Raw genomic sequence first — 19,960 nt, forward strand, 5'->3', positions numbered from 1 at the left:
TGACAGCCCAAGACTGAAGGGGTCATGCAAATGAGCTGAGACTTGGCACCTTGAAAAGAGCCTATGAGAAGCTATTGTCTTCTGTTTTGTTTTGTTTTGAGACAGGGTTTCTCTGTGTAGTCCTGGCTGGCCTTGAACTCAGAAATCTGCCTGCCTCTGCCTCTCAAGTGCTGGGATTAATGGCATGCGCAACCACCGCCTGGTGAGAGGCTATTGGTGAAGTCTAGTTGCAGTGTAAGACCCCAACATATTGGAGATGTCAGTATGATCACCAAGAATAGCAGTGGCAGTGGAGTGGACCAACCTGAGCTTAGAATGCTACAGAGGACAGAGCTGGAGAAGTGACGCCAGATCCCAGAAGATCATGTGTGGATCCAAGACATTAAAACAAAAAGCTGTAACATTTGAAGTTGCCTTAGAGATCCCAAGATTTTTGAGATGCCAGAGCTGTGGGCTATCTGCTGAGGAAAGCTGCTAACACAGAGCTGAACTGCCCAGGAGAAAAAAGTTTGTTAAAATCAACAAAGACAAAAAAAAAAAAAAAACAAAAAAAAAAACAAAAAAAGGAATTTGAGGGCTGGAGACATGGTTCAGTGGTTAAAGTGGTTAAGAGCACTGACTGCTCTTCCAGAGGTCTTGAGTTCAAATCCCAGCAACCACATGGTGGCTTACAATCATCTGTGATAAGATTTGATGCCCTCTTCTGGTGTGTCTGAAGACACTGAAAAATGTACTTATAAATTAAAAAAACAAAAAACACGGAATTTGAGACCTGAAGACCAGTTTGACATCAGATATGGAGATGCTGAGTTTGGAGTTTGTCTAGCTGGTTTCCTGTCTTGCTTTAGGGATTATAGTTAGGTGATTGGATGAATCTCAGATTTTGAACTTTGGACTTTTAACATGGTTGAAAATGATATAGACTATGGGGACTTTGGAAATGGGATTAAATGTATTTTTATGCTATGGGTTGGCATGGCTCCATAGACACATGTGTTTGAACAAGTCTATAGGGGCCAGAGAGTGGAATGTAGTGGTTTTAATATATTTGGCCCAGGGAGTAGTGGCACTACTAGAAGATGTATCCTTGGAGTAGGTGTGTCACTGTGGGAGTGGGCTTTAAGACTGTTTTCCTAGCTGCCTGAAAGCTGGTCTTCCTGTTTGCCTTTGACTAAAGATGTAGAACTCTCAGCTCTGCCTGCACCATGTCTGCCTGGATGCTGCCATACTCCCACCCTGATGATAATGGACTGAGCCTTTGAACCTGTAAACTAGCCCCAATTAAATGTCATTGCCTTAGCCATGGTGTCTGTTGATAGCAGTAAAATCCAAATTAAGAGAGCTGGAGAGCTGGGCAGTGGTAGCACACGCCTTTAATCCCAGCACTTGTGAGCCAGAGGCAGGTGGATCTCTGTGAGTTTAAGGTCAACCTCCTCTACAGAATGAGTTCTAGGATGGTCAAATCTACACAGCAAAACTGTCTCAAACTCCCACACCAACCCTAAAAATACAACAACAAAAGCTCTGTAGGACTGGGGCAGCTCCACAGTTGACCATTTACTTAGTGTGCAGGAAGACAAGCAGATCCCCAGTGCTCCATTCACTAAGGAAAAGCAATCAATTAATACCTTTACAAACACAAGTCTACAAAGATTTTCACCCCGAGACAGTATCGAGACACTAAGTAGTATTGGCTGTCCTGGAACTGCTAATGCCTACAGAGACCAGACTGGCTTCGAACTTGAGAGATTCGCTTGCCTCTCCAAGGTGTGCTACCATGCCAGCATACAAAGTTTTAAAAATGCATGCATGTATTGGCAAGGTAAGTGATTTATCAACCATGTCATCTCCACAGCCTTACAAAGATTCCAACTCTTATTTTCGGATACATTAGCACTCCAACCCGCCTCCACACACGCAATGTGTGTCTGTGTTGGTCTGCATGTACAAATAGGTGGGGTTTCAGATCCCCTGTAAAAGCAGTAAGCACTCTTTTTTTTTTAACCATTTAATTCTCTCTCTGGTGCTCCCCAGTGTTTGATTTTGCTTTGTGGTTAATGAGGTCATTTTTGAACATAAGGCCAAATGCATGCAGGCAAATACTCTACTATTTAGCTACATTGTTTAGGCTGGCCTTGAGTTGTGATCCTGTCTCTACTTCCAAAGAACTGAGGATTATGGGCACAAATCATGTCTAGTTTAATTCTGTTAAGATTATCTCGCAAAAATTAAGTTAAATTCTTTTTGAGTTATAAGTATTACACATCACCAAGGTGGTTGCAAATTCATGGGTTCAATTGATTGTCCTGTCTTAAGATTCCAAAGTAGTAGATACGTTCTGATTATAATTTTTTTTCCCTTAAACCTTTTCATTCATTTTATATGTATGGGTGTTTTACCTGCACGTATGTCTGGTTACCACATGCATGCTTGATACCTACAGGACCCAGAAGAGGGTACTGAGTATCCTAGAACTAAAGTTGTGGACAGTTACAAGCCACAGTGTGGGTGGTGGGAACTGAACCCAGGTTCACTGTAAAAACAGCAAATACTTCCAACAACTGAGCTTCCTCATCTCTCAGGCCCCGATGTGTAAATATTAAGTTCAAGTTACTAACTTTTCTCCCAGATCGTGCTTGTGGTATTATCTTAAAAAAAGTCATCACCAAATCAAAAGTTAACATGATTTTCCCTTGTTAATGTGCATGCTTGCCTGGATGTGCATGTATATGGGAAGCAAGTTGAAGTATATTCTTAATTGCTCTCTACATTTTCAAACAGTATCTCTTTCTAAACCTTGAACCCACTAATTCAGCTCCACTTGAGCCTGTATGCTTTCCAGTGAAGGGATTGTAGGCCACACCCCACTTTTCACATAGGTGCTAGAAATAGGAACTCAGGTCTACATGGTTGTGCACCAAGCAGTTTGCTCAATGAGCCTTCTTCCAAGCTTGTTATTTTTTTTTAATTTTATTATTTAATATGAATGGGTGTTTTGCCTGCATCTATGTCTGTGTACTAATCTCATGATTAAGAAGTCCAGTAGAGGGTATCTCTTCCAGAGGTCCTGAGTTCAATTCCCAGCAACCACATGGTGGCTCGTGACCATCTGTAATGGGGTCTGATACACTCTTCTGGTGTGTCTGAAGAGAGCAATGTTAGTTTACTTATATGCATAAAATAAATAAAATTTTAAACAATATAAATCTGTATTTTATATTTAAGTCTGCAATTTAATCCTCAGTTAATTTTGTGAAAATTTTAGGCCTGGGTTTAACTTTTCTAGCCTCACTTGAAATGGCTATATTTTCTGTGTTAAATTGAGTTTCTCCTCTGTCAAAGTTAAATTTATCTTATCTGGATACTCTATTTCTGTTCCACTGAAGTTATTTGTTTAACTTCATACTCTTCATACATTTCTATTTGTTTAACTGGATACTCTATTTCTGTTCCACTGAAGTTATTTGTTTACCAAAAACCCTAATATGAGCAGGCAACTGGTGGTGCATGCCTTTAATCCCACCACTCAGAAGGAAGGCTAAGGCAGTTCAAGGCCAGCCTGGTCTACAGAAGGAGTTTCAGGATAACCAGGGATACATAAAGTATAAACTGTCTCAACAAAACTAAGCAAAATAAAAAATCAAACAAAAAAGCCCCAATAGGCTGGACAATTGTCTACAGGAATTAAAAGCACTTACTAGTGTCTTTCAAATCCTGAATGGATAAAATGTGATACATCCGCTGATGGGAGTGTATTCAGTACTAAAGTGAAATGAGAGAGGCTGTAGAGATGGGTCAATAGGTAAAAAGCACATGCCTCTCTTCCAGAGGACCAGTTCACACTGGGCAGCTCACAGCTGAGTGTGAGTGACTTCAGCTCCTGCATGACCTCATGCATTGGTGGTCACCTTTACTCAGATGTGCATACCCATCACATATTTCAAAACAAACATAAACCTTGAAAAACAAAATTGGGGAGCCTGGTATGGAGCTGACTATTTAAGGCCTACAGCCAGGGGTGGTGCGTGTCTTTAAACCCAGGACTCAGGAGGCAGAGGCGGGCAATGTCTGTGAGCTGCTCAGCTGTCTGTCCACAGAGTAAACTCCACAATAGTCAAGGCTACAGAGGGAGACCCCATCTAACAACAAAACGAACAAAAAGTTAAGAGTTACATAATAAATTTGAGACGAGCACAGGCCTTATCTGAAAGAGGCTAGAAAGATGGCTTAGCAATTAAGAGAACTGGCTGTTCTTCCAGAGGACTCAGGTTCTATTTCCAGAAAAATGTGGTGGCTCAGAACCAGATATAACTCCATTTCCAGGGGATGATGTGCTCTTTTGGACTCCATGGTTACCACACATATACACATGGTATATAAGACATACATGCAGACCAAACACATACACACATTAGAAGATACGCCACGGCGGGGCTATGGCGGTAGTGGCGCACACCTATAATCCCAGCACTTGGGAAGCAGAGGCAGGCGGATTTCTGAGTTCAAGGTCAGCCTGGTCTACAGAGTGAGTTCCTGGGCAGCCAGGGCTACACAGAGAAACCCTGCCTCAAAACAAACAAACAAACAAACAGAAAAACAGCAACAACAAAACAAACATTGGAATAGGATGGTGGCTATAGTTGGTAAAGTGTTGTCTGGCATGCACAAAGGGTTCAATTCCCAACACTATACTAGAGATGGTAACACACCACTGCAACTCCAGAACATACAAGATGAAGACAGGAGGATCAGAAACTCAGTCACCATGAGCTACATAGTTTGAGGCCAGTCTAAGATGTGTAAACAAAGTAATAAATGTAGAAAGACACACAAGAGCTTTGAATGTGCACTGCTAATTGAAAAGTCAATCACAAAAGAATAGATAATGAGGTCATTTCAATTGGGGAATGATGACACGCTTTTAGAGGCAAAAACAGGTGACTGTATATTCCATGGGGACACATGGCCTTAGTCCTAGCACTCTGGAGGCAAAGGTGGACAGATCTCTGCAGATCCAGGCTAGCCAGGACTCTCTACACAGTGACACATTGAAAATCAATCAGGGGCTGGAGAGACAGCTCAGCAGTTGACTGCTCAGCAGTCACTGACTGCTGTTCTGAAGGTCCTGAGTTCAAATCCCAGCAACCACATGGTGGCTCACAACCATCTGTAATGAGATCTGACTCCCTCTTCTGGTGTCTGAAGACAGCTACAGTGTACTCACATATAATAAATAAATAAATCTTAAAAAAAAAATATCTGCCGGGCAGTGATGGCGCACGTCTTTAATCCCAGCACTTGGGAGGCAGAGGCAGGCGAATTTCTGAGTTCAAGGCCAGCCAAGTCTACAGAATGAGTTCCAGGACAGCTAGGACTACACAGAGAAACCCTGTCTCAAAAGAAAAAAATAAAATAAAATAAATTAAAAAAAAAAAATCAGCTGGCCATGGTGGTGCACGCCTATAATCCCAGCACTCTGGGAGGCAGAGGCAGGCGGATTTCTGAGTTCAAAGCCAGCCAAGTCTACAGAGTGAGTTCCAGGACAGCCAGGGCTATACAGAGAAACCCTGTCTCGAAAAAAAACCAAATCCGAAAAACAAAACAAACAAACAAACAAACAAAATCAATCAATCAAAGCAGCAACAACAGTTCCAAATCTATGACATTCTAGAAAAGGCAAAAAACTCTGGACATTAGAAAACTATCAATAGTTGCCAAAGGCTTTGGGAAAAAGAGGAATGACTAAGTGAGAAAGAAATTCTTAGAACAAACATTTGGAGGGATGGAGAGATAGCTCAGAGGTTAGAACTCTCAAATTTGTTTCCTAGCAACCAAGTGAGGCCTCAAGGACTGAAGAGATGGCTCAGTGGTTCAGAGCAGTAAGACCTGGATGCTATCTCCAGCACCTACATGGTTGACAGCCATGTAATTTCAGTTTCAAGGTCAGAAGGTGTTGGATACAATGGAACCTGAGTTACAAATGGTTCCCAGTCACTATGCGGGTGCCAGAAATAGAAGCTGGATCCTCTGTAACAAGTGGCCTAGACCTCCGAGAGCTCCACCTGACTGCTTCTTGCTGGTGTTTGCCCCCATACCCAACTTAGCTGCCAATCCTCTGAAAGCCCACGTGGAGGACTGGAGACACGGCTCAATGGTTAAAAGCACTGGCTCTTCTTCCAGAGGACCCAGTTCAATTCCCAGAATTGACATGGCAGTTCACAACTCTCTGTAACTCCGGTTTCAGAAGAACCGATCCCTTCCAACAGACACCAATTCACATAAAAAAAAAAAAAAGAGCCCAAGTGGAATAGAAAACATTCAAAGCCTAGGGAGCTCTTACCAAGTGGGGTGACCCGCGGCTGTGCATCCTTCAGAACTTCATGTAACCATTCGGTGAAACGAACATAGTAAAGATCAGAAAATATGTCATCTACTCTTCCGTTTTCAAAAAGATACTAAAAGAAAAGTAATTAACAAATGTTATGGGCAGTCTCGTGGGTAAAACCTTTGGGAAAAACAAAACTTTTTTTTTCACCACCACCACCGCCTTACTCTACCCATTCTCTCCAACAAAAAACTGTATGTAGTAAGTCAGAAATGTCCAGCTTGTGTCATTTCCACAGCACACCTTAAATGATACAAGCAGATTCTTATGTTACTGACAGCTGAATCAACAAGGGACCTTATAAATACTATTCCACATAAGCAAGTCATTGTAGCAAAAACCATGTGGCAGATGGAGTTAGAGACATGGGTCGGCAGTTAAGAGCACTTACAGCTCAGAGAAGACCGAGGCCACCACTGCACATGTTGCTCATGCCTACTCACACATACACATGAAATAAAATGTAATGTAATGACTCTTACATTATCAATAGGTAGGAGCATGTTCTTATTAAGAGTTCTATGGTGGACTGGAGAGATGGCTCAGCAGTTAAGAGCACCGACTGCCCTTCCAGAGCTCCTGAGTTCAAATTCCAGCAACCGCATAGTGGCTCACAACCACCTATAAGGAGATCTGACGCCCTCTTCTGGTATGTCTGAAGACAGTTACAGTGTACTCATATATAATAAATAAATCTTTTAAAAACACGAAAGAGTTCTATGGTAATACATGTAATTCTTAAAAAAATTTTGTTTAATTTTTTGAGACAGGATTTTTTCTATGCCACCTAAGCTGGCCTGAAAGTCACAAAGTAAAAAAAAGCAGGAATTGAGCTGAGAGATCTATCAGCCTCTGCACAATCCCCACCTACCCACCTCCACCCCTCATGCTGGGATTAAAGGCAGGGACTACCATGTGCAGCTTTAATTTTGTTTAGATTTATGTAAATGAGTGTTTCTGCATGTACAACGGGTACCCTTGGATGTTAGAAGAAAGCACTAGATATCCTGGAACAGAAGTTAGGGATGGGTGTGAAGTACCATGTGGATGCTGGAAACTCAACACTGTAAGAGCAGTAAGTGTTCTTATAGCTGGTGAACCATCTCTCCAGCCCTAGCACATCCAAGTCTTTTAATTTCCTTTTTTGTGAAGGGAGATTACAATACTACAGCAGCCTTCTGTGAACAGAGACAGCACATAAGGTAGCTCAGGTAGTTTTGGGTTAGGATTAGAAGGAGAAGGAAATGAGAAGAGGCTGACTTCTCTCAGAAGCAGGCCATAGAGTGCCAACAAGCTAGCCTGTGACCATCACACTGTCAAGTTCTACTCTAGAACCTTAATTAAGGTCTGAAGAAATTACTGCTCCCCGAAACTCCCCCATATTCCTCTGTTATCCTTCCTCTCATATCTCCCAAAAAACCAAGGGAACTCATATACAACTTTAGTCATACTCCTTCAAATAAATATTTTATATCAATGTAAGGTATAGCAAAACTTATACTACTTGAGCACTAGATTTTGAATAACTTAATAAAAAGTATATATGTTAACAAAATGTATTAAATAAATATTTTGTAATTTAAGAAGAAAAGTTATTTTACATAAGCAGTTCTGGGAATCACATTCAGGTCACCAGGCTTGGAAAGCAAACATTTTCATGGGCTGAGCCACTTCACTAGTCCTCAGTAAATATATTTTAACTCATGGTTTTCTAGGTTCGTGGTTTTCTTACTTGTATTTATTCTTTTCTAAAATGAACATCTAAGCCTTTGTTTTTTTTTTTTTTTTTAAAAAAAAAAAGGGAAAAAAGGGAATGGTGTTGTATGTATGCCTTTAATCAAAGCACCTGAGAGGCAGAGGCGGGTTGATCCATGACAGCCAGGGCTATGCAGAAAATTCCTCTCTCAAAAACAAACAAACAAACAAACAAACAAAACCCCAAACAAACAGCAGGATCTCAAAGATGAGCCTGCCTCTGCCCATGAAAGCTGTGCCACCACAGTGCTTTTCTCACTTCTCGTCATTTAGGTAAACTAGGCCAAAGTGAAAACATTCGATGGGAACCCAGTCCAAACATGCTCATGTGAAGATGTTTCCTACCTTCTGTATACACAAGAAAATGTAGTAGAGTACATCTGGGTCATAGGGTTCACCTTCTCCATTCCGAGCTTCTCGTGTCATTAAACAAAGGCCATAATTCAATTCAGCCACAGCAGAGGAGATCAGATCTTCTTGGAATCGTAGCAACTGGCGCCCTGCAATACAAGTCCTAAGGGTGAACGAGCGTGGTGACAACAGTGATGTCCTAACTGGTTACTCATTGTTAAAAGCAGGGCTCAGAGAGGATGTTGCCCACCAGGGTTCAGGCTAGGAATGTCTTACACCTGTGGCCAGAACTTCCCTATTCATGCACTAATATATGCTATTACACCAACAGGTTTTTTTTCTATAAGGAAAAGTAAGAAGAAAACCCCAGCAACCTCATTGTACCATGAACAAGTAAATGAACCCGAAACAAGCCTGGTTTAAATACAATTTGCTGGCACCTCCCAAGTCTTCCCAGAAACCATTTCTCTTTGTTGCCTTTTGTTGACCCTAGAATCATACAGAACTAAAAATCTGGTCTTGGGCAATTCCATAAATCCTGCTCATTTCATGATGTGAAGACTGCATACTGTTCATCATGACACAAAGTATGTATTTCGAAGTCTATCCTCAAGTCCTTATGGCCAGGGGTGCTCCCTGCCTGCATTCTGTTTTGTCTTATGCTTACATTTTTGACACACCCCATCCTCTCCCTCCCAAGCACTCACGCCCAATGGGGGCCAATCTGTTCTGAGCATCCTTTTCTAGTTCAGCATTCTTGGTCTGAGCCCAGTTTTTCCATACTTCAAGCCCTTCTTCTGGCTTCAAAGAATTTGGAAGCAAAAGCTCTGGTGAAGGCTGTGGTTGTGACTGTGGCTCAACTTCAGCAACCTGAACAGTTTGTGCCTATGAGAGGGAAACCATCAGAATTGTCAATATTTTTCATTAGGACCTTTAGTAAAAATACCAGAAAACGAAACTTAACTGCTTATTCAATACCAACGACCAAGACGAACTCTTCATGCTGTCCTGTTGTCATGCTTTGGAGTTTGTCTGGCCACAGGGACACACACAGTGTGTGAGCAGACATCCACGTAGGCAAGACACCCATACATATAAAATAAAATTCAGAAAGAACAAAAAGAGGGACTGGGGAGATAACCCAGCATCCACATAAAAATTCCAGGCATGGCCAAGTTGTCTGTAACTTCAACACTGGGCCAGAAGACAGATGAATCCCAGCAACCCAAAGGCGATAATGCTCAAAATAATGAACTTTAGGTTCAGTGAGAGAATCTGTCTCAGGGAAATAAAACTGAAGAGTGACCGAGTAAGCAGAACCACTGTTCTTTGTCCTAAGATGTGCACATGGGTATATGTATCCACATGCACACAAACACAAATCTTTTGAGCACAACTTTGTTCCTAGCAATTCATGAGGCAGAAGCAGGCAGATCTCTGAGTTCAAGGCTAGCCTGATTTACAGAATGAGTTCTAGGACAGCCAGTGCAACATAAAGAAACCCTGTCTTAAGTGGGGGGCAGGGGGGAGAGAAAAAGAAAGAGAGAAAGAAAGAAAGAGAGAAAGAGAGAAAGAAAGAAAGAAAGAAAGAAAGAAAGAAAGAAAGAAAGAAAGAAAGAAAAAAGAAAGAAAGAAAAGAAGGAAGGAAAGAAAGGAAGGAAGGAAGGAAGGAAGGAAGGAAGGAAGGAAGGAAGGAGAGAGAGAGAGAGAGAGAGAAAATAAATTTTGTTTTGGAAAAATATTAAGAAAAAAAAAACCAGAATAGAACATGATAGTTTGCCGGGCAGTGGTGGTGCATGCCTTTAATCCCAGCACTTGGGAGGCAGAGGCAGGTGGATTTCTGAGTTCGAGGCCAGCCTGGTCTATAGAGTGAGTTCCCAGACAGCCAGGTCAGGGATACACAGAAAAACCCTATTTTGAGAAACCAAAATCAAAACAAAACAAACCAAAACTAAGGAGGTAGGAGGGGTTGGTAACACCAGAAGGCAATGGGTGTCATGGAACCCAGGTCACAGACAGTTCTGGACCACCGTGGAGGCCCTGAGGAACAAACCCAGGTCCTCTGGAAAAGCAGTCAGCGCTCTTAACTGTTGAGCCATCTCTGCAGTCCCTTTTATTTTTAAAAAGTTTTTTGTGTGTATGTCTGTGTATTTTATATATGCACATGTTAGTGGGTGCTCTAGAAGCCAAGGAGGACTCTGCAGAAGAACAGCAAGTGCTCTCAACTGCTGAGCTCTCTCCAGCCCTCTATTTTAACAACAAGGTTTCAGGACCGAACGCTGGCCTAGAACTCACATGCAGCCCACACTGATTGTGAGCTTAGCCTTCTGCCTCCCTTTTTTTTAAGTGCAGATTTCAGGGGTGCTCTACCATACCCAGAATCCTTTTTTGTTTTCTAACATTCCTGTAATCGAAGAATAGTTCGATTCCCAGCACTCAGGACCTCAGAGGCAGGCATATTCTGCGCTCAAGGCCAACCTTGTCTACAGACCATGTTCTAAGACAGCCAAGGCTACATATAGAAACCTTATCTTGGGAAAAAAAAAAATTAAAAAAAGAACACTTTTTCCAGAAGACCCAGGGGTTCAATACCACACAGCAGCTCACGACCACCTGTAACTCCAGTCACAGGGGATTTTACACCCTCTTTTGAGTATATGGGCAACATTCACACACTGTGGGGAGAAATACATACAGACCAAATATCCATATACATAAAATAAAAATTAGTCAATCAGCCTAATATCCCAGAGGCAGGGGGAGGTACATTATTTAACAACAAAAACCCAAATGAAGCCAGATGCAGTGGTGTACACACATCTGGCCTGAAGTATTTGAGAGGCTGAGGCAAGAGAGCTAGTTACACCTCAAAAGAAAAATGGATAAAAGTGGAGATAGTAGCCGGGCGTGGTGGCGCACACCTTCAATTCCAGCACTTGGGAGGCAGAGGCAGGCGGATTTCTGAGTTCAAGGCCAGTCTGGTCTACAGAGTGAGTTCCAGGATAGTCAGGGCTACACAGAGAAACCCTGTCTCGAAAAAAAAAAAAAAAAAGTGGAGATAGTTTCTTACAGATAATACCTAGAGTACTGAGAATAAAACAGATTGGTAAGAGGCAGAAACAGATTGGGTCAAAGTCAAGTCAAAAGAGGAAGGCTTCACTATGAATATAGTTCAGATGGGAACTGTGGATGAAGGCTTTCAGAAAAGGCACTGCTCTCCCCAACTCACTGCAACTGTGGAATTCAACACTTTCTCACCAGCTCTTTCTGAGTGTTACTTCAAAACAACTGTCTTCCCCACAAGCTATTAAGTGGTATAAACATGGAAGAAACTGTCTTCTGTTTTAGACAGTCTTGCTATGTGGCCTACGCTGACCCTGAAGAACCTGTGATCCTACTGTCTCATTTTTCTGAAGTTCTGGTATTATGCAGACATGTGCAACAATGGGTCAGCTGCTAATTTTATTTTTGCCATTTTCCCCACCTTTGTGTTCTGAGACAAAGTATCATTGTGTAACCATGGATGGCTTGGAACTTGCTAAGAACAAGCTGGCCCTCAACTCACTCATCTACCTGCCTCTACCTCCCAAGTGTGGGTATTACAGGTGTATACCTCCACATCCAAGACCTTTCAATAGACCTACTAACAGGTATTCTTATAAATTTATTTATACCATATTCAAAGATAACTAAAGGGAAAAAAAAGCTATCTTATAAGCTCTCTACCAGGAATCTCTACCAGGAATTTGTGTGCTAAATTAATGGTTTAACTACAGCTGTAAATGTAAGTAACCCATAAACAGTATGTAACACTTTGGGTCTTCCATTCTTCACAGCATTAACCTCACTCGTCATAACAAAATGTTATGCAAGGCAGTGGTGGCAGCTCACGCTTTTTATCCCTAGCACCTGGGAGGCAGAGGCAAGTGGATTTCTGAGTTCGAGGCCAGCCTGGTCTACAAAGTGAGTTCCAGGACAGGCAGGGCTACACGGAGAAACCCTGTCTCGAAAAGACCAAAAAACCAAAAAAGAAAAGAAAAAAAGAAAAAGATGTAGAACTCTCAGCTCTGCCTGCACCATGTCTGCCCGGATGCTGCCATACTCCCACCTTGATGATAATAGACTGAGCCTCTGAACCGGTAAGCTAGCCCCAATTAAATGTTGTCTTTTATAAGACTTGCCTTGGTCATGGTGTCTGTTCACAGCAGTAAAACCCTAAGACCTACCCAAATATTCTCTAAAATCTACAAAGAATTACTGATCATTTTGTTGAATTCCAAGAATGATAACTACCTCCTCATGTACTATTTCTTTCTCTTCCTTCCCCCATACACTATCACTGTCACAACAATCATGATGGAATTAAATAATTCAGACATTATAGGTAGGTTCTATGTTACACTGAAACCAAAGGAAGCAAGATAAAATACCCTACAGATTAAGTCTTACTTACTGAACAAGTGACCTGCAGCTGCTGCTGTTGTGGTGGTGGCGGTGGTGTCTGTTCCTGTGCAGTTTGCTGTTGTGGCTGCTGCTGTGGGTCCCATATATGTACAGTCTGAGCCGTGTTCTGGTATGTGCCTGCTACAGCCTGCACAGCCACTGGAATGTGGATGTTGCCATTCATGAACTGTGCTGGAAAGAGAGAGTTTGCAAGGGTCTGCACTACCTCTTCATGGGAATTTTTCACTACAGACGTGGTGCCCACCATCTTCTCCTTGTCATCCTCCAACTTTACAGCTGCCAGGGCTGTGGGTGAGCCACTGACGTGAACCGCATTGTAGGCTTCCTGGGGAATGGCAATGTGGGTAATGCTCTGCTGTTGAGGGTCCCCACGGGGCTGAGCAGAATAAACAGGGATGGTCCAAGTTTCTCCCGTAGGGCTAGTTATGGTTCCAGTGGCACTGTACAGGTGGGCACTGTCTACTGTCAGTAAGTCTGGCCTCAAAGACACGTAACTCTGTTGCTGGCCTTGTGGAATGGCCAGCACGGTGGCCACTGGTTGCCCTGAGATGGCGTAGGACACGGTGATGGGCATGTCCACTTTGCGTTTCTTCACTGGCTGAAGGACACTGGCTGTGCCAACCCTCCGTTCCCCTTCCCTGGGTGAGCCCTGCTGGGATGGTGGTGGGGAAAGAGCACCCACAGTCTGGATTTGAATCTGCTGGCCTCCAGCAAGAGACTGGCCAGCTACCAACTGAGCCTGGATTTGCTGATGTGGGATATGCTCCTCTGGGATTTCAGTAGCCTGGATCTGCTGGGCTGCCTGCACGTGCTGCACCTGGATCTGGGCTGCTTGCAGCTGCGAAGGGCTGGGGCTCTGCAGAGATGGAGTCTGAATGGAAGGGGCTGCGGACTGTGGTGCTTGGCCCTGGATCTGCACCTGGACCTGGATGGGTTGCTCAGCAGGTTGGTGAACGGTGAACTGCGGGGAAAGTTGCTGAGCTGAGACCTGTTGTGGAGACTGCTGTACCTGCACCTGTACCTGCAGGAACAAGATTCACCAGTAAGAAAAAGCAGGTAGCATGAAACTCCATCTTCCAAAAGAAAACTTTTCAGCAGGATCCTGTGTAATATGACCAAAGGGAACTCTATCAGTCAATGCTTCTGCAGTAATGATGCCTCAAACCAAATTCAGCATCACAATGAATTGACTGTGAGATATATCCATCCCAGAAGATAAGATGCTTAACAGGGCCCAAGAAACAAACATTACAACTTTGTTTTCTTGGTTCTTTGTGCATTAGTAAAATGGTATAAGCAAAGTGGGCATTTTCATTTATTAGGGTTTGAGTGTCCGCTCAGTGTCAAATTATATAAATTAAAATTTTATGTATGGCCTGAAGAGATGGCTCAGTGGTTAGAAGTTCTTACAGAGGACCCAGACTCTACCCCAACAGCTACATGGTGACTCAACTGTTTCTAACTCCAGTCCCAGAGATTCCAATGCTCTCCTTGGACTGCCACAGGTACCAGGCACACACATGGTACAGACATACATGCAGATAAAACATGTACAATACATAAAATATGAAAAAGTTTCTAAAAATAGATGAATGGCTGGCAAGATGTAAAAAGTATGAGTAAAAAGTATGGGCTGCCATGCACGCCTGAATATTTTTTGATTCTTGGTACTCATGTGGTTGAAGGAGGGCAGACATACATATACATGCATGCAAACAATAAATTAAAAACTGTACCAAAACAAACAAAAGGGCCAGACAGTGGTGGCACACGCCTTTAATCCCAGTACTTGGGAGTCAGAGGCAGGCAGATCTCTGAGTTAGAGGCCAACCTGGTCTACAGAGTGAGTTCCAGGACAGCCAGGGCTACACAGAGAAACCCTGTCTTGAAAAAACCAAAAAAAGTAATAAAAATAGAATTCTGAATTCTGAGCTGAATGGTATTGATATGTGCCTTTAGTCCCAGTACTCCAGAAGCAAAGGCAGGTGAATCTCTGAGTCTAAGGACAGCCTAGTTTACAACAATCAGGACTAAACAGAGAAACCCTGTCTGGAAAAACAAACAAAAAAAGCCCAAACAAAACAAAAATGAATTCTCTGTTAAAAATTGGGTATGATTTTTGAGACTACTTGGAAAAAAATTGCTTCTTCACCTACATATTAAGAGCTGGTATTAGGCATGGTAGAGCAGGTCTTGTATCTCAGCATATAGTGTGTTGCAGACATAAATGTAGCTAAGTAGTATTTGCCTAGCATATTCAATATATCAGGTTCAACTCTAACCCCTTCAAGAAAGGAAAAGAGAGGATGCATAAGAGCACATATCTTGCCGGGCGGTGGTGGTGCACGACTTTAATCCCAGCACTTGGGAGGCAGAGAGGCAGGTGATTTTTGAGTTTAAGGCCAGCCTGGTCTACAAAGTTCCAGGACAGCCAGGGCTACACAGAGAAGCCCTGTCTCGAAAAAAACAAAAAAACAACAACAACAAAAAAGAGCACATATCTTCAGAATATGATCCACTTGATATTTTAGCTCCAGAAATTATACACTGAATGTTTTTCTTCTTGCATCTCTGTAGTATGTTTCCTTCTTCTCGCTCCTAGTGTGTGTACTCAGTGGTAAGATGAATCCAGGGCAAGCGCTGTAAACATTTGCTATACCCACCAAGTTTCATATATTACCCTGTGTTTTGTTTGAAGCAGGGTCTAACTACATAGCCCTGGCTGTTCTGTAACTCACTAATGTAAACCAGGCTGGCCATGAACTCTCAAAGATCTACCCACCTGTTTCCTGAATGTTTAGATCAAAGGTGTACACCACCACAATAGGCCTAATTTCTTTTTTATAATCACTTCAAACACATTAATTCTTTATGTTGGACACTTTTAAAATCCTAGGGGTGGCCGGTGGGACAGCTCAATGGCTAAAAGGCATCTGATTTGTTGCATAATCCTGGACAGAGGGGTGGCAGGAATAGGTCCACAATGTTGTCCTCTGGCCTCCACATGTGCTCCATGGCATATACATGCATATATTATACATGCCCACACGTGCGCACGCACACACACACAATTAATTCTCTAAGGTCCAGGCCAGCCTCGTCTACAGATTGAGTTCTAGGATAGCCAAAGCTAAACAGAGAAACCCTGTCTTAAAAAACAAAAACAAGCCGGGCGGTGGTGGCGCACACCTGTAATCCCAGCACTCTGGGAGGCAGAGGCAGGCAGATTTCTGAGTTCGAGGCCAGCCTGGTCTACAAAGTGAGTTCCAGGACAGCCAGGGCTACACAGAGAAACCCCGTCTCAAAAAAACCAAATCCAAAAAAAAAAAAAGTTTGTTATTGCATGTGTGTTTTATGTACTATATGAGTACGCATGCGCAGAAGTCGGAGGACAATTTTGGGGACTCTATTCTCTTCTTTCTTCTATGGATTCTAGCTAGCACTGAGACTCAGGTCACTATTCATGCTACAGGCACTTTACCTGCTGAGCCACTTCACCAGCCACATTTAGCAGGGTCTGATCTTATTCTTTTCCCCTTTTCCCCTTTTCTTACTCAGTACAATCACTAATGGGGAAATGTAGTTGGGCATGTTAATATACCTGTAATCCAAGGCACTAAGGAAGTTGAAGCAAGAGTATGATTTGACTTTGAAGGTAGCCAGAACAACATGCAATACAGTATAAAATCCTGCCTCAAAATAAAAATATAAAGAATGGAAAAAAATGTTCTCAGGACCCTATTTTATGAATTATACTTCTTTTATAAACATGAGTTTTAGGAAAAATATGTTAAAGGTGATACTAGTGAATTATCTTAATTATCACAAAGCTTCAAAGAAGTCTGTCACACCGAAAGTCTCAACCTTTTGAACCTTGGTAAGGAGAAACTTCTAAGAAACTAGAGATGCTTCTCTTGTCCATTATCTCATCTGGTCTCACTTAATTGGTATTTTTATCATTTCTGACACGAAAAAATCAAGACTAAAAAACTAAGATCATGTTATTAACTAAGAAGTCAAATAAAATTTATAGCCAACCTCTAGTTTCAGAGCCCAGTTTCCCACAATATCTTCCTTGTGACTAACATGTCAGCCCTTCTAGCAGACATATTCCTGCTCTTCCATCATGTTTCATATCCTTCCTATTATCTGGTGTAAAAAAATCATCCAAAGAAAATGAAACTCAATCTTAATATAGTGCCAAAAAAACTACTGTATGATGCAAAGATCCTTAAAAAAGAAAAAAACGTCATCAGCCAATGTTCTCACTCCTCCATTTTGAACAAGCTTAATGTCTAAGTTAGCATTATCTGAAACTTATTAGGTAGGAAAATGCCAACCTAAAATTCTATAATCAGAGAATTGAGATGTATAAACTAAATGAAGATCAGCAATATATCAGGTTTTAATTTTAAAGCAAATTCTGAATTCCACACTTTCCACAATCAGTCAAAAGGTGGTATCCTGCCCTTTCTGCTAAGACTATTGCAGAGAGATGGAAAGGCTCAAAACCTGAAGCTCTCACATTCAAATGCAGTGCTGGTCTCTACTTTTCTGTACTATCAAGCTCTCTAAAGCAAATATTAAGTATCTGTGATCTTTATAATTCACAGTGGCTAAAGATATTGTCAGTCCATAGTAAATATCAAAGATTCCACAGTTCAATAAAATAACCTCTAGCATTTCTAACATCTGAATAGGTGTGTTGTAGCTATCCTAAACTGTGAAAGAAAATAAAGTTTATTAACAGGCTCCAAGTATTTCCTCTTACCTGAACCTGCTGTGGCTGCTGAACCTGGATCTGTTGCTCTTGCTGAGTTTGTGGTTGAACACTGGTTGTGACTGGACAAGCAAGTTCAAGCAAAGACCCAGCCACTTCAGTGCTGTCTGTATAAATGCAGTTCCCACCCTGCTGGTACACCATGGTGGTGGTTGCAGTCTGCTGGAACTCCTGAAGAGCTTCTGGTCCCTTAGAAGCCAGTGAGTCCAGAAATTCCTTCATCCTGTGTTGCGGGACAGACCTCGCTTTTACTCGGATGTACTCTTCAAATGAGATGGTGTTCTCTAGAGAATTATTCATATTGCAGAGTCCTTAGGGTTCCTAAAATTAAAATGGATAGTCAACATTCTGCTACTGTTAGCATATCGTTTTTATATTTTTTACATTAATTATCGAGGTGTGGGCATGCATGTAGAGATCAGAGAACAACCCACTTGAGTTGATTCTCTTTCTACCATGTAGGTCTCAGGGATCAAAATCAGGTCATCAGGTTTGGCAACAGGTGGCTTTACCTACTAAGCCACCTTACCAACCCTACTGCTTGTATATCTTGAAATCCTGAAATACATAGACACAATTATTCTGGCAATAAGAATGAAATGCATGTGTATGTGTGTGCGCATGCGTGTATTATATATATATTATATATACACACATACATATATACAAATATGTATATGTATGTTTTATTATACCTTCCTTTTTTCCCCCAAAATAAACTGTGGATTTATTACTGTGAATCCTTGGATGGCCTGCAACTTGCTATGTTGACCAAGCTGACCTCAACCCCACAGAAATTCACCTGCATCTGCCTTGATTGTGTTGTGCCCATCTCTGTGATGTATTTTTGCTTAATGTTTAGTATGTGTACAAGATAATACAAGGCACACATGCCATGACAAGTGTACAGAAGCAGAAGTATAGTTTGTTCTCTCCTTCCACATTTTCAACAGTTCCAGAGATGAAACTCATAGGCTTATACAAGTGCCTCTCATCTGCTGTTAACACTTCACTCGCCCTTGTGCCCAGTCTGTGCTAGAATTCCACGTAGCCCAGGCTGGCTTAGAATTTAAGGAAACTCTCCTCCTCCTGAGTTCTGGGATTATAGGTGCAAGCCAGTATAATATGCTCATCATCTTTCAATATTTTGTTTGTTGGTTTTATTTTCCTAGACAGGGAACAGCTCTTTGTAACAGCCCTGGCTGTCCTGGAAGTCACTGTGTAGATCAGGCTGGTCTTGAACTCATAGAGAACCACCTGCCTTTGCCTCCTGAGTGCTGGGATTAAAGGTAAGTGCCATCACTGCTCAGGCCTTCAACATTTCTTAAACCAAACTATCATACTAAAATAAAAATCAAACACATCCAAGTGCTGGATAGAATAGGCTAAAACCATATTCTCCATCCAGCATCAGTCCAATTTCATCCTCTCTATGGAGTCAAGCATTAGACAGTAATGTTGCATGCAAAACCACTTCCATGACTGTTTGCACACACCTTTATTTGAAGCACTTGAGACAGATATAGGTGGAAATCTAAAGGTTTGAGACCAACCTGGTGTACATAGCAAATTACAGATCAGTCAGAGTTACAGAGACCCTAACTCCAAATAAATCACTGCCCTTATAATACCACAGAAATACCGATCAAGGGGAGGGAACTATGAGCAGATTCCTACTTACTGACATGCTTTTGTTTGTTTGGTTTTTTTTTTTTTTTTGAAACAGGGTCTTACTATGTAACTTTAGCTGGTCACCTGGCCCTTACTGACATTTTATTTCCATAACCAAGTACTGCTATAGTAAGGTTATTTATGAATACCATGTAGCAAGACCCAAGAGACAGGGAGCACATTCTTTACCCCCTACCAGAAACACCAAATCTCCTGGACTTAGCAGTGCACTTCTTGTTCCCTAAACACATGTAATCCCAGTACTTGGCAGGCTGAGGCAAGAGAGTCTCAAGTCAGAAACCAGTGAGAACTACATGCTACATACACAAATCACAAAAAAAAAAAAAAAAAAAAAAAAAAAAAAAAAAGATCATTTTAAAAAGGCAAAGATGAGCTGGGCATGGTAGCACAGGCCTGTAATCCCAGCACTTGGGAGGTAGAGGCAGAGGCAGGTGGATTTCTGAGTTCAAGGCCAGCCTGGTCTACAGAGTTCCAGGACAGCCAAGACTACACAGAGAAACCCTGGGGGGGTGCCCCCCCCCCCCGCCCCCCCC

General features: G+C 42.1%; 1 protein-coding gene across 6 annotated transcripts in view; it reads right to left on the reverse strand.

The window, feature by feature from the left end:
- The window catches only part of Qrich1 (glutamine rich 1), a 36,314-nt gene that overhangs the window by 6,751 nt on the left and 9,603 nt on the right, over positions 1-19,960 (reverse strand). For all 6 annotated transcript variants that reach the window (XM_052187233.1, XM_052187232.1, XM_052187234.1 and 3 more), the window contains 5 exons: positions 17,727-18,056; positions 12,945-13,976; positions 9,199-9,376; positions 8,486-8,640; positions 6,341-6,455 (listed from right to left, as the gene is read on the reverse strand). In XM_052187233.1, coding sequence (XP_052043193.1) covers positions 6,341-6,455; positions 8,486-8,640; positions 9,199-9,376; positions 12,945-13,976; positions 17,727-18,035 — 1,789 coding nt within the window. In that variant the 5' untranslated portion in view covers positions 18,036-18,056. The remainder of the gene's footprint in view (positions 1-6,340; positions 6,456-8,485; positions 8,641-9,198; positions 9,377-12,944; positions 13,977-17,726; positions 18,057-19,960) is intronic.

Source organism: Apodemus sylvaticus, chromosome 7, assembly GCF_947179515.1.
Source record: "Apodemus sylvaticus chromosome 7, mApoSyl1.1, whole genome shotgun sequence".
NCBI lineage: Eukaryota > Metazoa > Chordata > Mammalia > Rodentia > Muridae > Apodemus > Apodemus sylvaticus.